This window comes from Giraffa tippelskirchi, chromosome X (genome assembly GCF_054371585.1).
Source record: "Giraffa tippelskirchi isolate mGirTip1 chromosome X, T2T-mGirTip1v1.2.pri, whole genome shotgun sequence".
In the NCBI taxonomy this organism is placed as follows: Eukaryota; Metazoa; Chordata; class Mammalia; order Artiodactyla; family Giraffidae; genus Giraffa; species Giraffa tippelskirchi.
In genome coordinates, this window is record NC_137289.1 from 125,934,312 (window position 1) to 125,961,202 (window position 26,891).

General features: G+C 39.5%; 1 protein-coding gene and 1 long non-coding RNA gene across 8 annotated transcripts in view; both read left to right on the top strand.

Annotated features, from left to right (window-relative positions):
• The window catches only part of DMD (dystrophin), a 2,147,259-nt gene that overhangs the window by 1,797,799 nt on the left and 322,569 nt on the right, over positions 1-26,891 (top strand). For all 7 annotated transcript variants that reach the window (XM_081564318.1, XM_081564319.1, XM_081564320.1 and 4 more), the window contains one exon: positions 1,618-1,764. In XM_081564318.1, the coding sequence (XP_081420444.1) occupies positions 1,618-1,764 (147 nt within the window). The remainder of the gene's footprint in view (positions 1-1,617; positions 1,765-26,891) is intronic.
• On the top strand, positions 18,713-22,388 carry LOC145535996 (uncharacterized). Its single transcript, XR_014075583.1, has 2 exons — positions 18,713-18,787; positions 21,152-22,388. It is a non-coding gene; the product is annotated as an uncharacterized LOC145535996 (long non-coding RNA).

Genomic DNA, 26,891 nt, shown 5'->3' on the forward strand with positions numbered 1-26,891 from the left:
TTCTTCAGCGTTACTGGTCAGGGCATAGACTTGGGTTACCATGATATTGTATGGTTTGCCTTGGAAACGAACCGAGATCATTCTATCGTTTTTGAGATTGCATCCAAGTACTGCATTTCAGACTCATCTGTTGACTATGATGGCTACCCCATTTCTTCTAAGGGATTCCTGCCCACAGTAGTAGATGTAATGGTCATGTGAGTTAAATTCACCCATTCCAGTCCATCTTAGTATGCTGATTCCTAGCATGTCGACGTTCACTCTTGCCATCTCCTGTTTGACCACTTCCAATTTGCCTTGATTCGTGGACCTAACATTCCAGGTTCCTATGCAATATGGCTCTTTACAACATCGGACCTTACTTCTATTAGCAGTCACATCCACACCTGGGTTTTGTTTTTGTTTTGGTTCTGTCCCTTCATTCTTTCTGGAGTTATTTCTCCACTGATCTCCAGTAGCATATTGAACCAGAAAAATAACACCTGCACAGATCAAGCAAATCACAACAGCATGTATAGCCAAGTAAGTGATGCTGTCCTTGTGCACAGAGATTCCATTACACAAACTATTCTCCTAAGTGAGGGAACTCGTCCCTTAGAAATTGCTCGTTAGAACATTGGGACCTCATGCATCATGTTAAAGATCCATAAATGTCCTCTCAATGGAGAAGAGAAGATGCATGATCATATCCACCCTATATCTGCATAGGCTGCTTCTGATCAACAGATTGTCATGATGCATGGCATCATGGAATCCTGCTCCAGTGCTCCAGAGACAGCTGAGAAGCCCCACGGGAGCCTTCTTCAGTCATTGCTACAAGGACTAAGATACTAGGAGATCAGGAAATCAGGCTTAGGATTTGACAAAATACCCTCATCTCTAAATGAATCTATTTATTTATGTAGTTGGTACAAAGTATGCATATAATATTTCATGACTGAGTACATCTTTTACTGTTTAAAAAAAAAAGCACCCACTTTTGATTGTGAGATGAGTAGAATTCAGAATCTTGCAGCATTGTATTCTTCCCATTATTTTGCCAATGCAGAATTTCTTTAGAAAGGAATCTAGTATAATTGTTAAGAATGTGCACTCTAGAGGCAGACAAATCTGAGTATGTATCCCAGGTTCCTCAGTTTTGACCCATGGAGCCTCAGGCAAAGTTTAACCTCTGTGATTTTTTTTTTCTTGTGTATAGAATGATAATTCTCCAGCTACCAACCTCATAGGGTTATTGTATAGGAATATAATCAGATGATGTTTGGACAGAGCTCCTCACAGAATTAGGCACATAACAAGTACTCAGTAGACATTAGTTGAGTTGTTTAGCGCTAAGTCATGTCCGACTCTTTGCAACCCCGTGGACTGTAGCCCATCAGGCTCCTCTGTCCGTGGGATTCTCTAGGCAGGAATACTGGAGTGAGTTGCCATTTCCTTCTGAAGACATTAGTTAGCCATCCATTAACAAACATTTACTGTTATAATACCACTAGAAAAGGGCAAATGTTGCTGACATCCCAAACAGAATATGACACCATGTAGTTCTCATGTGTCTGTTTTTGATTTTTTGCTTTAAATATTCTCATCTTCCATTTTGCCCTTGATTATTTCATACAGGCACTTCGAGGAGAAATTGCACCTCTCAAAGAGAATGTAAGCCACGTCAATGACCTTGCTCGCCAACTCACCACGTTGGGCATTCAGCTGTCACCATATAATCTCAGCACTCTGGAAGACCTGAACACCAGATGGAAGCTTCTGCAGGTAGGCACATTATAAACATTGCGGTTCCTTCTCTCAGTAAGACAATATAGAGATAAGGCTTGTTTGTAAGGAACAATGCAAGTAATTTCTTCATATGATACTCATGATAGTTTGTGAGTGTATGATATTTTGTATTATTTAATAATTTATTTCATTTTTTCAAGCATATTAATATTAATTTTTAAATGGCTTAAAGTTAGACTTTACTATATCTTGCAATTAACATGGAAGATAATACTGAATCATACTTTAAGAACTAAATTACTGGCATGCCATTACTTTGTACTATCATAGCTTGAATTCTTAAAATGTCTTTCCTTTTGGAATCCTAATTTAAAACAAAAGTTAATGGTAGGACACATTCTAAATCTTTTAAAGAAAGGATATCCTACCAAAAAACCGACTCATGGACGTTTTTCTTAGTAAATAAAGGGAATGTAAGTGTGCTCAAGGTCATGCTTACTGGCTATGGGATCTTTGGCAAATTAACTTTTCTGTGTCTCAGTGTTTTATCTGAAGAACATGGGAATGTTAAATGTTTCTAAAATATTGGTCTTTTGTTAGGATGAGTAAGTCCAAATACATGGGACGTGCTTAGTACAGTATTGGCTACATAGTAAAAAAACACTGAATTCTAGTTCTTGGTGTTACTGCAGTTATAATTGTTATTATTATAGCATACAGGTTTTGGAATCAAACTTACTTGAAGTCACTTGACCTCTTTGCTTTTCCATTTCCTCATCTCCAGCATACTTGCTGTAATATTGAAGGGACTAATTGTTGTAGAGTTATTGGTATAGTACCTGGTTCATAGTAAGAACTCAGACAATGGAATGGTGAAAGAGGTGTGTCTATACTTTCCCTTCATGAAGGCTACCACTAAACCCCCACCCCCACAACTGGTTTGATTATAGAATTAAAGAATTGTTTCTTCTATTTTTCCAGTTTTTTTTTTTTTATAAATTTATTTATTTTAGTTGGGGGCTAATTACTTTACAATATTGTAATAGTTTTTGCCATACATTGACATGAATCAGCCATGGGTTTACATGTGTTCCCCTTCCTGGACCCCCCACCCACCTCCCTCCCCATCCCATCCTTCTGGATCATCCCATTGCCCCGGCCCTGAGCCCTTGTCACATGCATCGAACATGGAATGGTGTTCTGTTTCACATATGATAATATACATGTTTCAATGCTAAGATGCACAAATATGCTCCTGGGGACAGAGAGGAAAGAGGAAACTGGGTTTAAAAATATTTGCTTTCAGTGTTTTAGTAAGAAAAAAATGATAAACCAGATTATTTTTCCTATGTGCAGTTCATTTAGGGGTGTGATTGAAAGTCCTGTTGAAGAATTGTTAGATCTTTAATAAAAACAAGACCTCTCAAGGTCTCATATAATTTAATTTTTGTTGTGATGAATAGTCTTGAAATATATGTATGATAGATTGTTATAAGTGGCATTGATTAAAGCAAGACAATCTAGTTAAGAGATTACATGCATTTCTATATCTATTTGCTCCATAGTGGTTACATATTATTAAAATCTTATCAGTTTTATCCTTAGTATATTTTTTTCATCTTAAACATAAATAAGGAAAGTAATACATGTCCAAGGAAAACCAGTGATCGTATTTGTTCCTTTCAAGCACTCTTGAACCATTATCTTAACATTACTTTTAGAGAGCTAAATGCCACATTTGCTTTCAGAATGTGATATAAATTTGTGAAAATGGCATGTAATTTTACAAATGAGATAAAAATATTATGACTGATAGGAAAAGAAAGTTTAAAAAAATCAGTGTGAGTGATCCGTCATAGTTGTACTATTTATTTAAATATAAAATATGAGAAAATAGTAACAGTTTGATTTTATCCATTCTTTAAAATGAATAAGGGACTTGGTTATAAATCTAGGGATGTACATAAAGAAGATAGGGTGTTGTAGTAAAAAAAAAAAACTGTAGGAGTGAATGATAGAACATCTAACTGCAAACTGAAGCTCAGCTATTATTTGACCATGTTATCTTGGGAAAGCCATTTGACCTCTCACAACTTCTATTTCCACATTTGTAAAACAAGATAATGCATTTTGTCTTAGGTCACAGTCCATTCAGTCCTGATTCTGTATGTGCATATCTGGGGGAGATCCACATATGGTGGAATTTAGTTTACAATCAGTGGATTTGCTTCCTCTTCATAATACAAATGTGACTGACTGGAATTATATTCCTCCTTCTATCAGTATAATTCTAGCTTTTAAAACCCTCATCCCCAAACACCCTTATAGACAGCCTTCTCATAGTAAATGGTTCAGTTTGTGGTATATGCTCTTATTGTGGCACATTCCACATGTTGCTATTTTTTAATGTGACCTTAAGAGTAGACTTAAGTGTTTTGTTTTGTTTTTTAGCAGAAAGGTGATAAATTCAAGGTTTTGAGTTGCACATAGCTGAGTCACCTTGATTCCATTCTTTTCTCTGACCAGAATCTAACCACTCTGCTATGTTATAAATGTGAGTACTTGTTCAGAAAATGAACAAAGCAAGAAATGAGGTTCACATCAAACAACTTTATCCCCATTACTGGAAGAGCAACTCATATAGCCTATCCAGAACATTGTCCATTTAGAAGAAAGTGTGAGAGACTAAAGGATTACCCAGCTTCTGTGGAGGGGAGTGTAAGCCCACCATTATTGTGACATCACATTAATTCATTCACTTACAGTGCTATGTCAGTCAACTAAAATCATGATAAAAGTGAGAGTTCATCTTTACTTCTGGGTTTGCTAAGATAAAGAAAAAGCAAGAATGGAGAATTGGGATAGTGGGATGGTAGATATAAGTCTAAGAAAGAGTCTTACATTTGAGCAAATGGTGTAATTGAAGAAGTAGAATGAAATACTACCAGGCTACAGGTACTTGATAACAGAATATCCTGGGTTTGCCTTTGGGGCGGGTGGGAAGGCTGTACCGTGTCTTCTTGCTGTGTGCAGGCTTTTCTCTAGTTGCAGCAAACGGGGGCTACTCTCTAGTTGTGGTGTGCAGACTTCTTATTGCAGTGGCTTCTCTTGTGGAGCACAGTCTCTGCGATGCAAAAAAGTGAAAGTCAGTCATAGAGTCCAACTGTTTGCAACCCCATGGACTGTAGCCCACCAGGCTTCTCCGTCCATGGAATTATCCAGGCCAGAATACTAGAGTGGGTAGCCATTCCCTTCTCCAGGAGATCATCCCAAACCAGGGATCGAACCCAGGTCTCCCGTATTGCAGGCATTTTCTTTACTGTCTGAGCCACCAGGGAAGCCCAGGTATTCAGTAATTGTGGCACACAGGCTCACTCGTTGTGGTTTAGTTGCTCTGCAGCATGTGGAATCTTCTGGGACCAGGGATCGAACCCATATCCCTTGCATTGGCAGGCGGATTCTTATCATGCCACCTGGGAAGTTCATCCTGGGTTTCTTACATGGGCCATTAATTTTTATTTTAAAGAAAAGTCATGCTGTTTTTCTAGCTGTATGTTCCGTTCAGTTCAGTTCAGTCGTTCAGTCATGTCTGACTCTTTGTGACCCCATGAACCGCAGCACGCAAGGCCTCCCTGTCTATCACCAACTCCCAGAGTCCACCGAAACCCATGTCCATTGAGTCAGTGATGCCATCCAGCCATCTCATCCTCTGTCGTCCCTTTCTCCTCCTGCCCTCAATCTTTCCCAGCATCAGGGTCTTTTCCAATGAGTCGGCTCTTTGCACCAGGTGACCAAAGGATTGGCGTTTCAGCTTCAACATCAGTCCTTCCAATGAACACCCAGGACTGATCTCCTTTAGGATGGACTGGTTGGATCTCCTTGCAGTCCAAGGGACTCTCAAGAGTCTTCTCCAACACCACAGTTCAAAAGCATCAATTCTTCAGCACTCAGCTTTCTTTATAGTCCAACTCTCACATCCATATATAACCACTGGAAAAACCATACCCTTGACTAGACAGACCTTTGTTGGCAAAGTAATGTCTCTGCTTTTTAATATGCTGTCTAGGTTGGCCATAACTTTCCTTCCAAGGAGTAAGCGTCTTTTAATTTCATGGCTGCAGTCACCATCTGCAGTGATTTTGGAGCCCTAGCTGTATGTAATATCTCTCAAAATGTTAGATAAACCATATAGATCTGAACATCAACAGCAGGATAAGACCCAGTCACAGAGTATCTGTACATAGAAATAGAATGTATAGGGAGTTCTGGATTTATATTGAATCCACAAATAGAAGTTTAGAGCCATTGCTTTGCCCATTTGAAATGCTCTGTGGGAATAAAATCCTGTTTTCTCCCTCAGAGTGGGCATATTGGTGTTGATGTTTCTATGACACCATTGGACAATGTGTTTTTGGAAAAGGAAACCATTATTCCTTGTAATAGCAAAAAGTTTTCATGTACATTGTTTCACTTAATCCTCAAAACGTAGTGATTATGTATTATGATTACATAATATCATTGTGTCCTTGTACAAGTAAGGAAACTGAGACTTAGAGATGGTGACACCTTCACAGTCACACAGCTTTTAAGCGGCAGTCACGATCTAAATCAGATCTGAGCTGCAACTCACTACTATTTTTGTTGCCTCATCTCACAGTGGACTTAACAAAGTCATACTTTAGAGCTGTTTTGGGCAACACAATATTTCACTTTTTTTTTCATGCTTCTCCTCGTTTTTAATGATCCTTAGGGATATTAACTTTGAAAGCTTCCTTTGCAAGCCAATGGATTAATGAGCCCCAGTTCAGTGTACCCCCTTAAAATCACACCTGTTGTTTCAAATATAAAATTATAAAGCATTATACTTCTCATTGTCTTTAGAACTCAGCAATTGTATTAAAAGCAACCAAAAGTGAATTTAATGAGTTCGCCTTTAAAGTGGAACCAGTGTTAATATCTGATCCAGGAGAAATGAGTATTGAAACCAAACGGGAAGAAAATTAAACTGATGATAAACCCTTCTAATTTTGAAGCAGTGCACATACTTTTAGTGCCGAAGTTGTGCTCTTTAGTCACCAAACACAAGTACTATAGGGAATAGTCTATAAGAAAGTACGAGAGGGAATATTCTATAAGTACTACTTGGGAACGTTCTGCCCATTTCTCACCCTCATGAATAAATCCATGAATAGCAACAGAAGCTGAAAATACACTTTAATATAAAGAGTAAATGCCTTGTTGACTGTAGAATGTATGAAATGTAACCACTTGAAAAATATTAAATATGAAGACATTTCTCTGCATGACATTCTTTAAATATGTTTAAGGACAGCATCATGAATTATGTATGTTTTTAAAGGTTTCCTAAAAGTTTTCCAAAGTCATATGGACAGTTCTGTACTCTATCTTCACATCTTTGCGGTAACTTGATGTCAGGGGGATCTAGACCCTCATCTTCTATACACTCCATTCCTTCTTTCATTCTTTGCTTCTTCTTTTGTTCAGTTGGCACTGATTAAGCAGCTACTGTGTACCAAGCAGACATTGTCATTGTTGTATCTGGTCCAAAGACATCGTGACCAAAACTCTCTTCACCACTTGTGCCAACTTAAGCAAAGTTTTATAGATAAATTTTCTTTCATTACTTCCATAATGTCCCACCCTCCCTCCCTTTCTCCATCTTATAAACAAAATATATATATATATATATACTATTGTGACACTAATACTATAAAAGTAGTACCTTTTCAGATCTCCTGTTTACAAATTCTTCAATAGTTTCTGACTGCAAGTTTGATCTCCATAATCAGATTAGCAAGATTCATGGAAGGAACCATATTTAGCTGGGCAACAGAAATATTTTCATGGCTTCATTTAAAAAAAAAAAAAAACTAAACAAAAATTTTAATTAAAAAAATTAAAAATTCCAACCGAGCAGTTTATGTTCTTTACTTGGGTGGGAGAGGTTTTTGAAGCAGGCTATCTCTCGCTCTCTCTCTCTGTCCTTTTCATTATTGAGCACATGATTTGGTCCTTTAAATGCATTGATTGATTTTGAACATTTTCCTCATTTTTTTTTTTTTTTTTAAGGCTCTTGTACTAATCATTTTATGTTGTGCTTTATGGATCCCTTCTAGGTAGGCAGTGTAGGTGACCTGGGCAGATTCCTCCTAGAAATAATGTGGACCCGTTACCAACTGAGGGCTTCCCTGTTGGCTCAGACAGTAAAAAAATCTCCTACAATGCGGGAGACCCAGGTTTGATTCCTAGGTTGGGAAGACCCCCTGGAGAAGGAAATGGCAGCCCACTCCAGTATTCTTGCCTGGAGAATCCCATGGACAGTGGAGCCTGGTAGGCTACAGTCTATGGGGTCACAAAGAGTTGGACCTGACTGAGCAACTAACACTGCTTTTACCCACTGAGGGTTGGTCTACCGATATCTGCTTTGCATGCCTTTCCTGGACTTTTTCTTTAACAAGACCAGAAATGATTCTCCTTGTGGTTATATCACAAAACTCAGAAGAAAATGATACGTCTATGGCCATTCTCAAAGGAAATGTTTTCCTGCATCAGCGGTTCTAAAATGTTCATGAACACCAGAAGACTTACTAAAACACAGATCACTGTGTGACTGCTGTGGATGGGCCCCACCTACTTGGGGAGTTTCTGATTCAGTAGGTCGGGGATGGGGCCTGAGATTCTGCAGTTCTAACTAGCTCCCAAGTGCGGCTGATGCTGCTGATCCAGGGCCCATGCTTTAAGAAATGTTATTCTATATTAAGCACTTGCTGAGTACAGCTGAGTTTAAAATATTTTTTTAAAAAATTATATATATACACACACACACACACACACATATATATATATATACATATATCCAACTCTTTGTGACCCTATGGACTGTAGCCCACCAGGCTCCTCTCTCCATGGGATTCTCCAATAAAAAACATCTCATGGTACCTTGCACAAGTCATACATATATATATATATATATATATATCTACACATACATATATATGTATGTATGTATGTATATATATATATGACTGTGAGGTTAGACTATGGGAAATAAGTATAATGTCATACAGAAAATTCTATATTAGAGGAGTATTGCAGTGCTACAGGAACATGGAGACCCAAGCACTTGACTTGTCTTTGAGGCAGAGAGAAGAGGGTAAAGGGAAACTTAGTAGATTCCTGGTAACACCATATGAATTTATAAATCTGAAACTGTGAATATGGATAAATATAATAAACATAATGTAAATATGAATTTAGAGTTACTGTATTTCATGACACTATGCTTTCCACTCTGATATCTACATGTGGATACTGAGCCCTTGAATGTAGCCAGTCCAAATTGAGGTGTCTTGAAAGACTTTGTACCAAAAAAAGAATGTAAACTATCTCATTAATATTTTTATATTGATTATATGCTGAAGTGATAAAATTTGATGTACTTGGTTAAGTAAATATATCATATAATTAATCTCACATTTCTTTTTTTTTAATTGTTTGAAGGTAGGCATTTCTCTTAAAAATGAACACAGTGAGACTGTAGCTTCAAGTAAAACAACTGACAGTGTTTATTTCTTTTTTACTTTTTTAATGTGTCTACTAGAAAATTTTAAATAGTGTATGCAACTCTCGTTCTATTTCTGTTGGATAGTACTGGTCTAGAAAGTAGTTCTCAAAACCTAGCATGGATAAATGTCACCTGTAGAGCTTGTTGAAACACCCTTCAAAACTCAGTAGGTATTGGCTGGAGCCTATGATTCTACATTTCTGTCAAGCTCCCAGGAGATGCTGTTGATCTGTGACCACCTGTAAAATTCATCCTCAAACTGTGGGTCACAGAGTTTTATAGAGATGTGGAAATATAGTTTTGCATGAAGCACCATCCTTAGTTTCAGCACACAATTGTCTTGCCCATATACCAGTTGTTGTTTTTCAGTCACTGAGTTGTGTCCAACTCTTTGTGACCCCATGGACTGCAGCACACCAGTCTTCCCCATCCTTCACTATCTCCTGGAGTTTGCTCAAACTCATGTCCATTGAGTTGGTGATGCCATCCAACCATTTGGTCCTCTGTTGCCCCCTTCTCCTCCTGCCTTCAATCTTTTCCAGCATCAGGGTCTTTTCCAATGAGTTGGCTCTTTGTATCATGTGGCCAAAGTATTGGAGTTTCAGCTTCAGCATCAGCCCTTCCAATGAATATTCATGGTTGATTTCCTTTAGGACTGACTGGTTTGACCCATATACCAGCATTTTTCATAAATTAGTAACTGCTGTTGTGTTACTAAACTCATACAGAGTTTTATCAGCTGATCACTTTTTCAGAATTAACAGATATTAAATAGTACTTTAATCATGTGGGGATCCTCTAATTCTTGGAAAGTTAATAAAGGATCCACAGGATTGAAAAGACTGAAAGCCACTATCCAAAAATACTATGGGAAAAATTACTCAAACACATTCTAAATTGTAGGTAGCTTCTATAAAAAGATTTCAGTTAGAACATCAAGTATGATGTGCCCATGGACAGGAGTTTCTGGTTTTTTTTAAGTGGAGGATAAAGGAAATGGAAAGAACAAAGGGAAAAGAAGAATGTGTTTGTTTTAGAAAAGGTTAGATCACAGAAGGATTTGTTGACATTAGGAATAGATTGACCTATGACAAAAAAGACAATTAGGTTCTAGGAAAATATCTTTTCGGTAAAGAAAGAACAATCATTTATGCTGAACCTCTTCTCTGTTTAAAAAAAAAAAAAGAGGAAGTGAACAATGTCCTTTAAATATTTAAAGGAATGTGTAAATCTGAATGTCCAGTCTAGTTACAGCCCTTAGAACACACTTAGGGCAAAGGGCAGTGTCAAGCTTATGTACATTTTCCTCAGTCAGCGTGGCTTACAGAGTTTTTACAACTAATTGTACTTTAGTCGAGAGGAATGATACTGAAGTTGCCCAGGTAACCCTGAACGTAATGTAGACCAGATGTTCCAGAGTCCATCCTCCATCACTCCAAAGAATCTAGTTTTCAGAGGCATACTTTATTTTATCAAAAGCCACCAGGATGTGCAAGACTATAGGGAGAAAAATGAGTGAGGTCGGGAGTGTGACCGAAACAGTTTTATGAGGTACAAAATGAGAATGCAGCCAGTAGGAGCCAGAGATATTTATCAGTTAGAGAGGATGCAAGGCATGTTCATTGTTTAGAGTGTATAAAGTGAACCCAAATCATCATAAAATACTGGTTTGGTTACCTGAATGCTTGATCTTTCTGGACCACTTACTTTCTGATTTGTTTTCATAAAGAATACTTTTTGCTAGTTCTGAAGCCAGCTACTATGGCAATACAGATAACTGTTTCATTATTGTTTTCCAAGGTGGACTGGGTTCCTGTTAGATGTGTTCAAACAGCACTTTTATGTATGTATGCATGTATGTATTTCTCTTAGCTTCTCGATCTCTTTAATTTCTCCCCAGAAATACACATATAATGACGAGTACTTAAAATTGCCCCAGTGCTCATATTCTCTTTTCCTTCTCCCTCGGTGTGCAGCTGACATTTGCCCTTGGCTCACAATTCTCACTGCATTTTTCATTTTTCTTCTAAGTGTCCTTCTCCCTCCAGGCTGACCTCCCTTTGCTCACTGCAGCCTGACCTCGCCCCAGCCATTCTTCTGCATTTGTTTGCCCCGGTGGTTTGCATCTTTGCTTTTCTCAGTCTCCCGCTGCATGTGAACCCACCCCCCCCCTCCGCCAGCAGCTGCTCACATTTCCCAGGCTACGTCATGCACAACATTCAAAGAGCTGCTGTTTTCACATTTCCACCAGAGAGACGCCCCCCTCTCCTTCTTCCCTCCACATTCCTCTAGAAATAACCCCCATTCAGAACATATGAAAAGCTGCATGTTAAAGCCAACTCTGTAAGTAGGACTGGAAGCTGGCTGATGAAATTCAGAAATGCTATTTGTAAAGGTCAGTACCACAAAGTGCATTTTAAATTAATATAGGCCATCTTAAAATTTCTCGATTCTTACCAATTCTGTAATGTCCTTAAAATCGTCAGCATTATGACAGAAGTTCTCCCTTCAATTAATATAGTCATTAATCTCAGAGGTAGAGCTGTGGTTGGAAAATATAAATTAGAAAGTATTAGAAATACAGGTGGTTTTCTTTTGACACAAGTTCATACTTTTGGGGCCAGTGCCATTGCACCCTGTAGATTTTGAGAAGAATTGATTTTAGTCAGTGTTAGTGTTATGCATTGCTGAAATTAATCATAGATTGTATTCATGCTTTGAAGCCTCACAGTCACCCTTTGAGGTAGATATTATTTTCATCCTCATTTTATAGGTGAGGAGATTGAGAAACCCAAAGGTTAGGTTGCCTGCCTGAGGTCACACAGCTGGTAAGTGAGAGAACCAGGATTTGAACCCAGACAGCCTGGCTGGGGAGTCTGTCAGAACAATTATCTATGCAGTATCACTTCTTTGCTCTAAAGTTAGACATGACAGTGTTTCCTCTTCTTTTACAATCCAAACCTTGAAGCAGAAAGTATAACTTCCTCCTAATGTTTATTATTTGTCAGGAAGCACCTGCATTGAGAACTTAGGAAATGCAGATTTAAAGTAGGATAAGTTTGTGACTCTCAGACCACCATCTCAGGAGTAGCCTGTTGAGCATGGAGGCAGAATCATTTAGACGAAAAAGGAGAATCTCATTCGCAGAACCAGGAGGACTTAATCATAAAGTTCTTCCTGAAGTGAGGTGAAATACACTTTCATTCAATACATAGTTTCCATTTAAGAAATATTTTTCTAATCCCTATGCTGTGCCAGACTCTGTCCTATATAGTAGGGGTGCAGTCATGGAAATAGTAAGAAGTCTCTGCCCTAATGGGGATTATAATTTCTTGGAAAGACAGGCATTTTAGAAGTTCCCATATATTAATAATAATTACAAATTGTTATGAATGTGATAAGAGAAAATGTAGGGCATATAGTGAGAACCTAACCTTGTGTGTGTGTGTGTGTTGTGTGTTGTGGTGAGGGCGGGCAGCAACAAAGGCTGATCAGGAAGGCTTCCCAGAGAAAGTGGCCTTCCAGCTGAAACCTAAAGGATGAAAACAGGTTAGCTAAGTGACTTTGCTATTCATCTGCAGCTTTTATTCTGAATGGCCTGAAGCTTAGAACTAACAAACTAAAAACAGAATAGAAAAACTCCAGTATGTAAATTTAATTACTAAGAATCATTTGAAGTAATGGACTGCAGAGTTAATATATAATTAAGTCACATCAAAAGAGGATTTCCTATCATTATCTCAGACAGCATTTGGTTTGCTTGTTTCACAGTACTCAGGAAAATCTATAGCTATGTGTTTATTAAAAGTGTATCTGCACCACTTTGAATGTCAGCTCCATGAGGGCAGAGGCCCTAACTACCATATCTACTGATAATTGACAGGTAGTATCTGTTACATAGTAAGCATTCAGTAAAATATTTCTTAAATTGCTGAATGCATGAAGTTAAGCAAAAATGCTGTTGAAAACCCAGTGGATAGTTATATCACAAGGGGTATATTAGGAAACAAAACTATTATTTCCGAAGAAACAGTATTCATGTCTTAATAAGTAATTTTCAAAAATTCCAAAAAGAAAAATAATTGATAAAAAATTAAATGCACATCCTTCCACTCTGTGGTGAACATAGTTCACTCATATTTTAGACCTTTATCAACAATTACTAATCTATGTGCCCTGATGAGATAGAATATACTTAATATTACCTTTGAAGGAAAATGAGAGAGAGTAGCTTTTCTCCCTTTCCCCACTTTATTTTAGTTTATGTGTATCTGCTTAGTCGCTCAGTAGAGTCCAACTCTTTGCCACCCCATGAACTGTAGCCCGCCAGGCTCCTCTGTCCATGGGGATCCTCCAGGCAAGAATACTGGAGTGGGTTGCCCTGTCCTCCTCCAGGGGATCTTCCCAATCCAGGGATCCAACTCAGGTCTCCCACATAGAGGGCAGATCCTTTACCATCTGAGCCACCGGGTGTAATTGACATATAATTATACTCCTTTTATGTCTACAACATAATGGTTTGATATTTGTATCTATTGTGAAATGATCAGCACAGTGAGTCCAGTTAACTTTCGTTACCATACCTAGTTACAAAATCTTTTTTCTTGTGATGAGAACTTCTAAAATACACTCTTTTAGCATCTTTCAAATATGCAATGCAGTATTATTAACTGTAGTTGTCATGCTGTACATTACATCCCCGTGACAACTTATTCTACAACAGATAGTTTGTACCTTTTGACCCCTTTCACTTATTTCACCCACCCACCCTCACCTCTGAAAGCCATCAATCTCTTCTCTGAATCTATACATTTATTTTTTGTTCTGTTTGTTTCAGATTTCTCACGTTAGTGAGATCACACGGCTGCCATCTTTCTCTGACTGATTTCACTTACACATAATACCCTCAAGGTCCATCCATGTTGTCACAAATGACAAGATTTCATTGTACATTTTCTTTATCTGCTCATCTGTCAGCGGCCCCTTAAGTTGTTCCCGTGCCTCGGCTATTATAAATAATACTGCAATGAATTTATAGCAAATATAGATGAATTTTCATTTTCTGCTGCTACTGCTAAGTCGCTTCAGTCGTGTCCGACTCTTTGCGACCCTATAGACGGCAGCCCACCAGGCTCCGCCATCCCTAGGATTCTCCAGGCAAGAATACTGGAGTGGGTTGCCATTTCCTTCTCCAGTGCATGAAAGGGAAAAGTAAAAGTGAAGTCACTCAGTCGTGTCTGACTCTTAGCGACCCCATGGACTGTAGCCTACCAGGCTCCTCCATCCATGGGATTTTTCAGGCAAGAGTACTGGAGTGGGGTGCCATTGCCTTCTCCTTTCATTTTCTAGTTTACTATAAATAGAATATACAGCATACACTCTTTTTTGGTCTCATTTCTTTTGGTCGGCATACTTATCTTGAGATTCATCCATAGTCTTATACAAATCATTAGTTTTTTCCTGTCTGTGGCTGAGTAGTATTCCATTATATGAAAATCCTCCAGTTTGTTTGTTCATTAACCTTTTAGTGGACTTCTGGGTTGTTTCCAGTTTGGGGCTATTACAGATAAAGCTTCTATGAACATTCATGGACAAGTCTTTAAATGGACTTATGTTTTTATCTTCATTGAGTAAATGCCTAGTAGACAGACAGCTAGATTATATGGTAGGTATGTGTTTAACCCATTAAGAAGCTGCCAAACTGTTTTCCAAAGCAGCTGTACCATTTTACACTCACACCAGCAGTGTATGAGAGTTCTAATTCTTTTATATCTTCCCTAAATTTTGATATGGTCAATCTTTTACAGTTTAGCCATTGCAATAGATATATAGTAGTATCTCATTGTGGTTTTAATTTGCATTTCCCTAATGTCTAATGATGTAACTTCCAGCTTTCTTGATTTGTGTCTTTATAGTTAATGTGTGTTTCTTGTTGACAGCATACATTTGAAAAAAAAAAAAAGAGAATCCAATCTGACAGTCTCTTTTAATTGAGAATATTTAAACCATTTATATATAATGTGCTTATTGATCTAATTTGGTATAAACCTATCATCAAACTACTTATTTTTGCCTGATCCCATTGATTCTTTGTTTACTTGTCCCTCTTTTCTGTCTTTGTTTAGATTAATTGGAATTAATAAATCCATTATCTCCTACATTGGCTTATTAGCTGTAATTCTGTTTTGTTATTTTAGTGGTTGCTTTAGGGTTTATAGTATACATCTGTAACTTATCACAGAGTATCTTCAAGTAGAAGTAGACCCCTTCACCTAAGATATAAGAAATTATTTTGTATTTCTGCCTTTCCTAAGTATGTGCTGCTGTTTGATCCTTTGGGGTCTTTTAAGATTAAGTGGGATTAGACTGACTGACAGTCTAGGGCTCATTATTCCCCATTACTGCGACAAGACTATTCTGTGTACACCATCCAATGCCCTGTGAATCACGAGGCCTCCACTATGTTTGGCAGGAAATAGGCACTGTCCCCTGCCATATATGAGTGCTGGACCCTGTTTCTTCTAATCCTTCCTGAGGATTTTTCCCCCAGCTTCCTGTCATTTCCTCAAACATGTGTATCAGTACGTAGCTGAATACTTGAGGTAGACCCTCCATAGATCTCTAGGTTTCTCTCTCTGCACAGCTCTTCCTCTGTGGGCTTCTGTCCTATGAATTCTAGCTGTCCTGGTCTTCTCTGACTCTCAGTTCCTTTCACTCAACTCTGGGAGTCTACCAGGATCCTCCTGGCTTCTTTATCCCCATGCTGTGGTCTGGAAACTCTCTCAAAGCAGTAATCTAGGACTGCCCTAGGGCTCGCACATTTTCCATCTCCTAAGGGTCACTGTGCTTCCATGCATGATATCCATTGTCTTACAATGCATTGTTACATATATTTTGTCCATATTTTGGTTATTTCAAGGCAGAGGTTAAATTTGGTCCTTATTGCTCCATCTTGTTCAGAAGCAGGGGTCCTAAAATAGCTTTTGAAGTACTGGGTCCCCCCCCCCTTGATTTGGAGATGATATGCAAAGAACTTTAGAGGAAAACACATAATTAGTTGATAATGGGCAATCCTCCAGACACAGAGATGCTATTAGGCACTTACAACATTGCACATACTTTGTTTTTCTTTCACAATAGCAGTGATTGCCTCGTACTGTGTCCATCATACTTTTTGCCTAGTTGTATTTAGGGCCTTTCTTTTGTAATCAAGTTGGCTAAGCTTCTGCAGGCCTTCATCTATATCTAAAGATTCTCACCAGGGACTAAAACCAAAGCCATATAACAAGGTGCTCCAAGCATAAATTAGCCAATAGGACAGCAGCTAAATCTACTTTTTAAAAGAGCTGAATGTGTCCATGTGTTTCACTGCTTTAAAAATATCCACTTTGAGTTACTAAATATTTTAATATTCTTAACTTTGCACATCAGTAATCATTCCTTAAAAGCTTCTGTTTAATGATTTTTAATGCTGTATCATTTAATGGCCAATGTACTACCATGAATGTTTTGTCTGAGGAAAGATGGCCAGCTTAATTTGTTACCACTCATCAGTTCAGAGGATTTTAGTCCTGAAAGTCCAGAAAGCCAACCATTGATTTGACAGACATCATATGACATGTCATAGTTCACACAACTAGTTAATAATAGAACCAGAACCAGAAACATGTTCTGTATTCTAATAGTCTTTCATTTTATTCTTAAAAATGCATCCTTCCATTTAAATATTCTATATTTTGAAACCTTTTAAAAAGGAATTGCTTATCCACATCCCACCAGTATTGCAAGGTCCGTGTGAAACAATGAGATAAAGACTGTGAAAGTGCTTCAGAAACTATTAAATACTATGAAAATGTAAGTTTTATTATTAGAATAGCTGTTCATTTCTGTGAAGCCTTTCTAAACTTCTTCACTTTTCTAAACTTGATTATTCAGTATCTTTTCTAATACATTTGTTCTTCCTCTCTAAGAATTTAATCCTTTCTGCCCTGCTGGGTTGTAAAAAGGGCTTTCTTCTTTTTTAGAACTTAATGACGTTTTATGGTATTATCCATCTAGTGGGTTCCCACTAAATACATGTAAATAAATAAATAAAATTGAACCACATTTCTTTCTAGATATGTGGGAGGAAAGACTGTTCTTATCCTTAAAAAGAAAGTGTTGGTTGCTCAGTCATGTCTGACTCTCTGCGACCCCGTGGACTGTAGCCCACCAGGTTCATCTGTCCATGGGATTCTCCAGGCAAGAGTACTGGAATGGGTTGCCATGCCCTCCTCCAGGGGATCTTACCAACCCAGGGATTGACCCCAGGTCTCCCGCATTGCAGACAGATTCTTTACTGTCTTAGCTCCTAAGGAGCTCTTTAAAAGAAAAGGTACTTTCAAGGATTAGATATGATAATTTTTACTCTTTTATGTTTGCAATGAAATTGTTTTAATTGGTCTTATATTCAACTGATGCATCATATCTGCATCTCCTTGTTAAACCTGAACAGACTTCCAGGTTAACGTGAGCATTTCTAACAGCTGCCTATACTAACAAGAAAAAGAGGGGATGAGGGCAGAGTCGTGAACTTCAGATTTTTCCCTCTGAACTGTAGTTCCTTTCCTCTGAATTGGCATTCCTTTCCTATGAATTATAGCTTATATGTCTCTATTATCTCAGTTTGACTTAGTCTTTTTCAATAGATACTTCTGTTTCCATCAATAATATCTATGGAATTACCCCTTAATGTGCTTTCTTTCTGTAACATTAGGAAACTCACATATGTGGGTGGATCACTCTAGCCCTGGCACTTAGGAAATATAAAAGGCGTTTTAATTGTTTCCGGTAAGTCAGGACTCCTAATTCTCAGGCACAGCTCTCCCTTCAGACTCTTTAAAGTTTTAGGGGCAATAAAGTTATCCATAGGATTGGAGCTGTGGTGCTACCCTTGGAAATTCTAACGTTAGCCTTGACTTGACTCAATCATCCATCACGTATCTCAGTGTATTTCTGTGGAATACATAGAATTTTCCTTCCAGAGTTACCTTTCCTCTTTCTGAATGCTACCTGCTGCCTGTCTGCTGAGTGTACTCGGTTAAATCCTCCCCTTCTCCATGGGTAGTGGCCTGTTACCTGCTGGGCAAATTAGATGCTGATCCTGGTCACTGCAGCTTCCTTTCCGGCTTTTTCTGCTGCTACATCAAGCGTAAGAGTTCTCTGCTGGGAGAAGGCAATGGCACCCCACTCCAGTACTCTTGCCTGGAAAATCCCATGGACGGAGGAGCCTGGTAGGCTACAGTCCATGGGGTCGCTAAGAGTCGGACACGACTGAGCGACTTCACTTTCACTTTTCCCTTTCATGCACTGGAGAAGGAAATGGCAACCCACTCCAGTATTCTTGCCTGGAGAATCCCAGGGACGGCGGAGCCTGATGGGCTACCGTCTATGGGGTCGCACAGAGTCAGACACGACTGAAGCGACTTAGCAGCAGTCAGGCTCGATCTCTGGGAAGGTGGGACAAGTTGTCCTCAGGCCTCAAAAGAGCATTGTTTAATCTCCAGGGTGCAGTGGAGACACTGTTACTTCCATTTCCCCAAATCTAATCCCTCTATTCTATACACACACACACACACACCCTTTCCCCTTGCTGGCAGAGAGAAACCTGGCTTGTTCTGGATCTATCTTCCTCCAGGTGACCCTGCTTACAGAGGGGGGCCTCAACCCTGGGTAATGAATAATGATAGCCCTGAGCTATTTCACAGTGATTCACTGATCCCGGTCTCTCTGCCAAGGATCAGCCATGGACATTTAATGTAATCTCAGACAATAAGATATTGACACAGAGTGAGGTCTGCTAGGGGAGCATCTGAGAAAGGCTTTTCCTCACCCAGGGAACTAAAAAGACATTCTTGACCTTTCGGATGCTATGCCTACTTCTTCCCTATATCTGGAATGCTCTTCCTCCAGCTACCTATATGAGTAACTCGATCAATTTCCTCCAATCTTGCTCAAATCTCAGCTTCTTAAACCTCTTTCAAAATTAACCCCCCTCTTTAAGCAGCAACCTGCCTTACCTCATCCTTCCCAGTCATCTCAATTCAATCCCCCTTACCATGTCATGGTAATTCTATAAAGATACCACCCCCCCACCACCACCACAAATCATGCCTCCAGTATAGCCTCCCACACTGAACCTGGGCTGACCTTGTATTGCAGATCAAAGGCAGAAGTGACATGACAAGATCCAAGGCTAGATCAGAAGAAGCCTTGCAGCTTCTATCTTGGTCACTTGGAATACTTGGGGGGAACTGAGCTGCTGTGAAAGAAGTAGGACTACCGTAAGGCTACTATGCTGTGAGGAGCTCTAAGCTAGCCACATGGAGAAGCTGCATGCAAAGACAAAAATGCATGGCAAGCCCCCAGCTGTTGCCTCCATCCTATGTGAGGCACCAGATGTGAGCAGGAAAAACTACACAGGGCATCCATTTCAGTCGAGCCATCAGATCACTCTGGCTCCAGCTGCCATCTGACTGCAAAAGACCTCAAACAAAAAGCACCCAGCTGAGCCCATAGTGATAACATACTACAGAATCAACATATTTAATATGCTTGTTTTATTGTCTGCCTCCCACCATGAGAAAGCAAGCTTCAGGAAAGCCAATGATCTTGTCTGTTTTGTTTGCTACCATGTCCAAAGCACTGAAGAACAGTTCTTAGCTTGGGAAATATTTACTGAATGAACAAATGAATGAATGAATGAACAGGAACTCTAGTAGCGTTTCGTGAATATGTAGAGAGTTTGCCTAAGGCTTGCAGAGTGGAAAGATGGGAAGAACCTAAGTTCTAATAATGCCATTGTTCTCGTCCATTACCCAGTCCTCTGCCCTGGCCTGTGCATTCCTGTTTAAGCCATTCTGTGCTGAGTTTTCATTACCTGTAGCAGAAAGGATTCCATCTGGCACCACGTCTTTCAGATCATTCTAATTTGGAGCCACAGGAATCAGATGTGACTGAACCAGAAGATGAACCCAAGTGACACCGACCCCTACCATGACATTCTCAAAACCACTCTTCTCATCACTGAGACTTTCCTACTGAGCAAAACCCCTAGTTTATAATATGTTCTTTCCTTAGTCTTTCTCCCAAGAGACCTACTTGGTCTCCCTACAGCAGGTTTCTGGAGAGCCCCCAATATCTTAATGATGACTGTAACACACTTCTGGATATGTAAGTCCAGAACTGACTACAGCTTGAGCTTTGTCTCAGTCCCCTATGTCCGCATCCCACGAATTTGCCACACTTACCTTAATGTCTCAAACCAAAGCTGGAACAATGCTCCTCAAGCTGGGACCCCCGTTACATAGTAAAAACCAAACAGTATGCACTACACTCTTATTTGCAAAGAATTATATAAAACCGGGAAAATAAGCAAGTAAACTGTCACTAGTTGGTTAATGCTTGTATCCAGAAATCACTTTGACATGAAATTCAGTACAATATTTTTTAAGTGATTTACATTATGCCAGACAGATGCTACTGGGCGATAGGACAAAGATGTTCATGACACATACCCCCTTCAAGAAGGATGAACTAAAAACAATACCATAAAAGCTCTGCTAGAGATTTGAGGGGGGAAAGGGATAGAAACAGGGAGACAGCAATTAATCTTGCCCCAGGGATGACATTTGAGCTTGACCTTGAACAGTGAGTAGTATTTCAAAAGGTAGAGGAAAAAGTGGAAGAGTTTTCTAGGAAGAAAGGACAGTATAAGCTAAAGTTTAGAGGACCAGGGAAATCTGAAATAATTCAAGGTAGTTGGAGTCTGGAATGAATGAGGTGGGGTGGAGGGGGCAGTAGTAGCAAAGGCAAAATAAGGAAGATCAAAGTAAATGACATGTATGTCATGAGGGGAAAGGAGAAATAGTTTCTTCAAATTCCCTTTCGACTTCTTATATTTGTTGCTCGTAAGGAGACTCCAATACACTAACATGATTTTTACCTTTTTTTTTTTTTTTTAGCATATTTGGCCCAAGTGAACAAGGGACAGAAAGTTTTTAATGCAAAATATTCATTCAACCTGAAAGTGCATTGATGATTCCAGACCATTTAATGTTAAATATTTTAGAGTTCTACATTATTTCCCTTTGGTTGAGCGAAGAGAATTTTTTTTTTTTCCTGCAGACTGAAAATATATTTTTAGTTTGTAACAGACTAATTGTTCCTGCTTGCATGGCAGTCTCCTGGGCATCGGCAGGTTCAAGTTCAGTAGGTAGGAATCTGGCCTCTGAGAACGTCACCTAAGAGTCAAGGAATGCTTGATTACGCCTGTAATTACTTGAGAGGGATTCTGAAATTCTGGTGGGGTTGATGGGGCTACCAGATAGCAGGGGTCAAGAATGTATAAGAGGTGAGGAATTCAGACTGGAGCTGCAGTGGGGAGTTACAGTAAACAGGTTCTGAATATAAAAGGACAGGAATTCAAGTTGACAGTTGAGAAACTAACATCTCAGAAATGCAAACCTCACTTAAAGTCAAAGGCTCTTCAAAGTAGGACTTTACAATATACACACCAAGGCAAGAGCTAGTGTCTATTTACCTCTGTGGTCTGGAGCACAGGGGCTCTCAGATGGTTAGCATGGTTTCAGCAGTCAATAGTAGCATGCCTGACTTAAAGGGCCTTATATTTGTTTTTCCCAAACTCTTCTGGTCCTAAGAAACACCAAGGGTTCTTGATTACCTTCCTAATTCCAAAGCCCCCTGGCAAATCTGATTCAAGAGGTTGGGGAATTTATGTTTCAAACATGAACCCCAGTGGAATCTGGCATGTTTTGGAAATGCTAGAGACATCTGATAATCTAACACAGTGGTTCCCAAACTTTAGCATGCACCAGAATCACCTAGAGGGCTTATTAAACTACAGGCTGATGGGCTTCACATGGGGTTTCTGATTTGTTTGTTGTGGTTGTTTAGTTGCTAAGTCGTGTCTGACTCTTGCGATCCCGTGGACTGTAGACCCTGAGGCTCCTTTGTCCATGAGATTTCCCAGGCAAGAGGACTGGAGTGGGTTGCCATTTCCTCCTCCAGGGGATCTGCCCGACCCAGAGATTGAACTCGCATTTCCTGCATTGGCACGTGGATTCTTTACCACTGAGCTATCAGTGGTAAAGAATTTGATTCAGTAGGTTTGGAGTAAGTAAGGTCTGCGGTTTTGCATTTCTAGTTAAGTTCCCAAGGGATGCTGATACTGCTGTGATTAGGAACCATTCTGTGTGAACCATTGGCCTAACACAACCAGAAGTGCAAAGGTCATGAGATTTGGGGCTGTTTAACTCAGCAGCCGCACTGTATTAGGACTGCAGTTTAGCTTCTCTGCGAATCTGTTGGTTTTCTCCTCATAATTCCAAGATGGCTTCCCGTTGCACCAAGCAATGTATCCTCAGACAACAATATTTAAGGTAGAAAAGGAGTAAGATACAAGGATAACTCCACATGGGGTGTGCGTGGCTGTGTTGGAGCAGAAATAATTTCTCAGAAGCACCCTAGCATACTTCCCCTTATGTGTCAGCCAGAACTGGGTCTCTCTGTACCCGCTTTATACCAGGCACTGGCTACAAGGAATCTACCGTGATTGGATTAGACCTGACTTTAACCATTTCTCTAGCACTGGGTCCATTGATGCCCACTATCTGATCATCACTGAGATTCTTTACTTAGGAATAAGAAGTGTGAATAGCTGTTAGGTAGGCAAATAGCTGGGAACATCCCAAAGGGTTTCTGACACTAACGTGATGATAGGTAGATTTAGGGTTGAAAATGTTAATACGGATGCTGGTAAGTAATAGATGCTACTAACTTTGTTATCACTGTTTGGAACAGACTTGTAGACTCATGAAGAATTTGTGTTTGCATATTGCCGGGCAAGTACCCTTTCAACAGGTAGTCATCTTGCTTTCATTATACCTGCATAGGGAATTGCAAGCTGTCCCTTCAGGTAATGAAATTTAGACAAGTTGGAACCTGTATAACAGCAAATCAATACTGAAGTTATAGGCAAAGCCTGTACTGGTAGAGACTAACACATAGGGTAGAAAGGCTTCACGACCAAAATGTAACAAATTCCACATGTATGGGTATCCAGCATAGAGAGCACACAGTGTACAGTGGTGTGTCTTTTTATATGTTTGCATCTCTCTTCATTCATCTAGAATAGTGTATTTTTTGGCTAACAAACATATAACTCAGCCATGCCCCGTGTGCCCATGGCCAGTGGAAAGTGGAAAGCCAAGTTGTTTATATGGGCCTCACGTCATCCAGATGCTTCGTTGACAAATGCATAAAAGGTCTCTCTGGAGTTATAAGGAAATTTTCTTAAGTCTTCTACATTTCTTGGGTAGTGGAAGCCAGTGACTAATGCGAGACGATCTCCTGTTTTATTTTTGTTTCCTTTCAAGAACTAGCTTTTGTTCAGAAAATGAATAACTTTGGAAGAGGAGCTAAGCTGACAAATACGCTTTCTGTTGGCTAGTATTAAAACGGCATGTTCTTTTTTCTTCCACCCATGATTTAGTGGTAAGCTTTCCCTTTGCATAGCAAAACCAATGTCTGCCACGTTTGTAAGCCCCATCTGGCCTGACCAGGTCATTGGTTTCAGGGCCATCGGCTTGTGTCCAGAGACCCAGAAACAGAGTTTCAAAGATTGTGGTCTCTTGAGCTGGCACCGCATTCCATAATCACTAAGTTATGGTTGCCCTGACCTTGTCCCCGAGAAGCCTGGACAGAGATGAAGCAACTCCACTACAATCCAGATCCACAGGGACAGCGCCTTCCCTGGGACAGATGACAGCTGCACACGGGGCAGAGTTGTGCATGATAAACAAAACAAGGGAAGTTTCCAGAGTGCTGTAGAACCACTGATAATTTGAGTACACTGAAACCTTCAGCACGATTAATGTGACAGCATTTCCCCCTACCCCCACCCCCCTGCTGCCTTTAGTGGTGAAAATTTTGATTTTTTTCTTCTGGGTTCACTGCCTGGAAAATAACAAAAGACTTTTCAGAGCCTCTGCCGGTAGAGGGTGCATTTACCATGTGTGCATTGGGTCTCCGGCACCATGCCCTGGGGCTGCATGCCCTATACATTTGTCACCCTCACACACCAGGGTGTGACTGCTTACAGTTGACTGTCTTCTCAGATGGAAGCAGGCAGTGGTTCGCCAGCAACTTTGGGTTGTTGTTGTTGAGAACCATGCAACTAACAGATGTTTGTTGTTGGCTCCATATCTACATTCTTTGAAAGCTGGAGAATCAAATTGCTGACATTCAGACAACACTAATTCCCATATCCAGGGAGCCTAATTTGCCGTCCCTGAGATCCTGATTCCTGGCGTTCACGGGTTTAAAAACCATTTCAGTGACACAATATAAGAATGGGCTTGGGAGATGCAGTGCTGTCTCCACTAAAGATAATCACATTTTATAAACATCTGCGTCATTACTGGTATGATTCATCTCGAAGCTGTATACAGCTGTGTTTCCAGTTTCAATTAACAATCCCTTAATTGCATATCCATCTCATGTTACTAATTTAGTTAATTTATTCATAATTAAGAGTATTCTGTTTTCTACCAAGGTTTGTCGAGCTCAGAACATTATAAAGAGAAATATTTTAAGGAAGCATCTCCGAGGGATTTTGTTTCTTATAATCACATCACCATAAAATGCCATTCACACGCCCAAAGGAAGATGAATTGCTAAGGGATTTTTTTCTCCAGTAAAATAAGAAGCCATGGGAAGCTGCAGTGTGTTGTGTTTTTAAACCAAGTTAAATGCTATGTATTTTGTTCTTTTCTTTCTCCTTTCCTGACATCCTCTCAAAAAAATTATCATTTGATTTGGATTATTATTTAAATATCACAGCAAATCCAGTTGCCAGTGCAGATAAGACTGTCATTACCCTGTCAGGTAATGGTGTCTCTTAAAATCTAAGCTGTAAAATCTGTACATTTCAGAGGACATTAAGATCACGAGTTTGAAAATTGCCAAAGTCTAAGCAAGTGGAATGCGTCTTTGTGGAAAATGGGAGACAGACGATAACATGATCCCCAGCTGTTAATTCATTTTAGTTTGACCTTTTCTAGAAAAAATGCATCTACCTTTGCAGCCAGGGTCTTGCCTGGGTTACTCTATGTGTTAATATGTCATTAAAGCAGCAGCAACAAAACATACAAGTTACGCACTTTGTTTATTGTCCAAGAAATGCCACTTACAGCCTTGACCTATCCTTATGCTTAAAAAAAAGTCTCATAACTGTTGTGTTGTTCAGTCGCTGTTGTGTCTGACTCTTTGCGACCCCATGGACTGCAGTAATGCCAGGCTTCCCTGTCTTTCACCATTTCCCTGAGCTTACTCAAACTCATGTCCATTGAGTCAGTGATGCCATCCAACCATCTCATATGTCGCCCTCTTCTGCCCCTCTCCTCAGTCTTTCCCAGCATCAGGGTCTTTTCCAATGAGTTGGCTCTTCATAACTGTTGAGTAGTCTGTAGATTCTGCACAATAGAAATAACAAACCATCTTTTGACTTGCATGAATTCAACTGAGAGAAAAATCCACCACTCCTTACCCCTCTTCCCACCCTGGTAGTTTCCTTGACTGTCAAGAAACCTTGCATATTATTCACGTATTCTTCTACAAGTTTAATCATCTGTTAAATATTTTGTTGACCCATGACTACATGCCTAGCATTGTGCTAGATCCTGGGGGTTACATGATGATCAAAAAGAGTGGTGATTTCTACCTTCATGGAGTTTTCAACCTAAAGAAAGAATCAGACATAACTCGAATAATCATCTGAGTAAAAGTAAAAGTGCATTGCTTAGGGAAGCCAAGAAGATACAGTACATGATTAATAACGCCATCTATTTTTATAGCCACCTAACAAGACATACGGGGTTCCCAGGTGGCTCAGTGGTAAAGAATCTGCCTGCCAGTGCAGGAGATGTGGGTTCAATATCTGGCTTGGGAAGATCCCCTGGTGGAGGAAATGGCAACCCACTACAGTACTCTTACCTGGAAAGTCCCATGGACAGAGAAGCCTGGCAGGCTATATAGCCCATGGGGTCACAAAAGACTCAGATACGACTTAGCAACTAAACAATAAATAACAAAAATAAGGCATACAGATGATTCTCAGTTAATGACAGTTTAGGTCTTGGAGTGATGTTTTTGTTTTCCTGTAACTAGTTTCAGTTTGTGACAAAGTTTAAGTTGTTTATTTCACTAGAAGCAGAAAGCACTAAGTGTCAGAAAGAGCTGATATTGTTGATTCAAAACATACATTTCCAAGTAACTGGTGGCAGGAAAATGTGATCATGTATATATTTTATCCTAGCCTTTTTAATTCTGAACTCCTCTATTGTTCTAAAATTTTAATTTGTGTATCTAAAAGGGAAGACACAAGAACAGATATAGCAGCAACACTGTAGTAATAGTGGCAATGACATTAAAAGCTCATTCTTTCCAGACCAAAAAAAAAAAAAAAAAAGAACAGATAAAAGTGCCCCAAAGCGTCATGAGCAACGGTTCATTTATTTTT